Source organism: Camellia sinensis, chromosome 6 (assembly GCF_055761805.1).
Source record: "Camellia sinensis isolate YWXY chromosome 6, ASM5576180v1, whole genome shotgun sequence".
Classification (NCBI taxonomy): domain Eukaryota; kingdom Viridiplantae; phylum Streptophyta; class Magnoliopsida; order Ericales; family Theaceae; genus Camellia; species Camellia sinensis.
In genome coordinates, this window is record NC_138966.1 from 177,553,741 (window position 1) to 177,555,620 (window position 1,880).

The 1,880-nt window shown below is 32.7% G+C and overlaps 1 protein-coding gene across 1 annotated transcript; it reads left to right on the top strand.

Annotated features, from left to right (window-relative positions):
- Nucleotides 1-277: 277 nt before the first annotated feature.
- LOC114279604 (cycloartenol-C-24-methyltransferase-like) lies at nucleotides 278-1,198 on the top strand. The gene is made up of 3 exons (XM_028221878.2): nucleotides 278-589; nucleotides 773-904; nucleotides 1,047-1,198. Exons 1-3 carry the CDS (start codon nucleotides 521-523, stop codon nucleotides 1,113-1,115), a joined length of 270 nt encoding a protein of 89 aa, XP_028077679.2. The 5' UTR covers nucleotides 278-520; the 3' UTR covers nucleotides 1,116-1,198.
- The last annotated feature ends 682 nt before the right edge of the window (nucleotides 1,199-1,880 follow it).

Here is a 1,880-nt window from a genome sequence, read left to right on the forward strand (position 1 = left end):
GGGAATAGAAAAGATAGAGAAGGATTACTTCAGGTTATGCATCATACTTTCTTTTTTCTTTTTTCTCGACAAGTATACATGTCATACATAACTTTATTTTCTAAGGATCCATTATTGCATAGCTTTGAGTTGGTTTTGTGAAAGAGAAAGGAATCGTGAAATCAATGTGCTTAAATTATTTGTAGCACTCAAGAGGATTCACATTTGTTGTATATCACTTGAATATAAAAAGGCATTGAGTGCAAGTTTAGTGCATCTTACACCTTTGCATTGCAGCACCTACCTTTCTTATTTTCTTCATTTAATTCGGGGTCATGATGGGAGATAGGCAAGATTTGTACCAGATTTTCTACTTCTTTCTACAGTTTGTTGTGGTTCACCATCTCCCTTTTCTCTCACTTTACTTTTCTTTTCTTTCCCCTTACTGTTTCTGAGAATCACATTAGACCTCCACAAAATTGGAAACTTAACTTTTTTTTGTTAATTTTGTCCATTTTTTCAAGTTATAGCACTGATATTGATGACCTTGTGTAGTGATACATACGTTACAGGGATAAACAACAATGAGTATCAAATAACAAGAGGAACAGTAAGTAATTTTCATGTTGGTGTATAACAGAACTATTTCTTCATATCTGCATTGATTTTGAATACATACTATTATTGTGGAATCTCCTAGTTAAAATTCAACTATCTTTCCTGTTCATAACCACTAATCAGTTAAGAGATTTTTGCTTGTTTATATGCTTTGAGTGCTTTGGTTGCTCTGCAGGAACTGAACCGCATTGCAGGAGTGGACAACAACTGCAGCTATGTGAAGGCTGACTTCATGAATATGCCATTTTCTGACAACAGTTTTGATGCAATATTTGCAATAGAAGCTACCTGTCATGCACCAGATGTGGTATGCTGTCAGAATGCTCATTAGGTTCATGTGTAAATTTGTCTAATCTTACATATCAGGTTGTATAGGTCCCTCTATTTATATATAATTTGTTTAATCCTTTGTGTGTGTGTGTGTGTGTGTGTGGGTGTGTGTTAACTAGGTGGATTGCTACAAAGAGATTTTCAGAGTGTTGAAGCCTAGCCAATGTTTTGCTGCTTATGAGTGGTGAATCATTGATTCTTTTGATCCCAACAATAAAGAGCACCAGAGAAACAAGGTTCTACTGATTCAATATGCCTTTTGACTTGCTTTCTCTGTCGGAAGACAAACTTAATTTCTTTGGAAACAGGGTGAGGTTGAGCTTGGTAATGGACTTCCAGATATCAAGGTCAATGAAACAATGTCTTGAAGCTCTGAAACTTGCACTTAAGAGGATTCACATTCACTAATGTAAGTTGTAAAAATTTACGGAAACAGCACGGTAAAATTTGGTTTAAAATTTACTTCGAAATTTTTATTTTTTCTCTTTTAGATTGCATATTAACATATTTAGTGAATGGTTACCTTAACCTTTTATTGTTGTTGTTGTTGTTGTTTTTTTATTTTTTCTTTTTTAAATGGCAGATTGGAGATGAACGAATTTGGTAACCTTCATAGCAAGAGTTTTTTGTTAATATTACCAGACACATCCATCACAGTGTAGTTGTACCTTTTGTTGATATTACCAAACATGTATTTTGACTATGTTGTTGTGGGTTATGATTATATTGTGATGTATCTAATCTTTTTGTTGATATTTTATTGAATAAATTAAAATGAACAGGTTTTTGTTGATGTTACCAAATGAACAAGTTTTTGTAATGATTTGTAATGGATATTATATTCAGCAGGTTATTAAAATGCACAAGTTATTTTGATTGTGTTGTAGTTTTTGATTTTACTAGAATAGATGTTATAGTTTGGATGCTATATATTAATTTCTTGATACTATGAT

Coding starts and splice junctions, on each gene's coding strand:
- LOC114279604 (XM_028221878.2), top strand. CDS start 521: ATGACCTTGTGTAGTGATACATACGTTACAGGGATAAACAACAATGAG. Junction 590..772: donor ATCAAATAACAAGAGGAACA/GTAAGTAATTTT, acceptor GTTGCTCTGCAG/GAACTGAACCGCATTGCAGG. Junction 905..1,046: donor CCTGTCATGCACCAGATGTG/GTATGCTGTCAG, acceptor TGTGTTAACTAG/GTGGATTGCTACAAAGAGAT.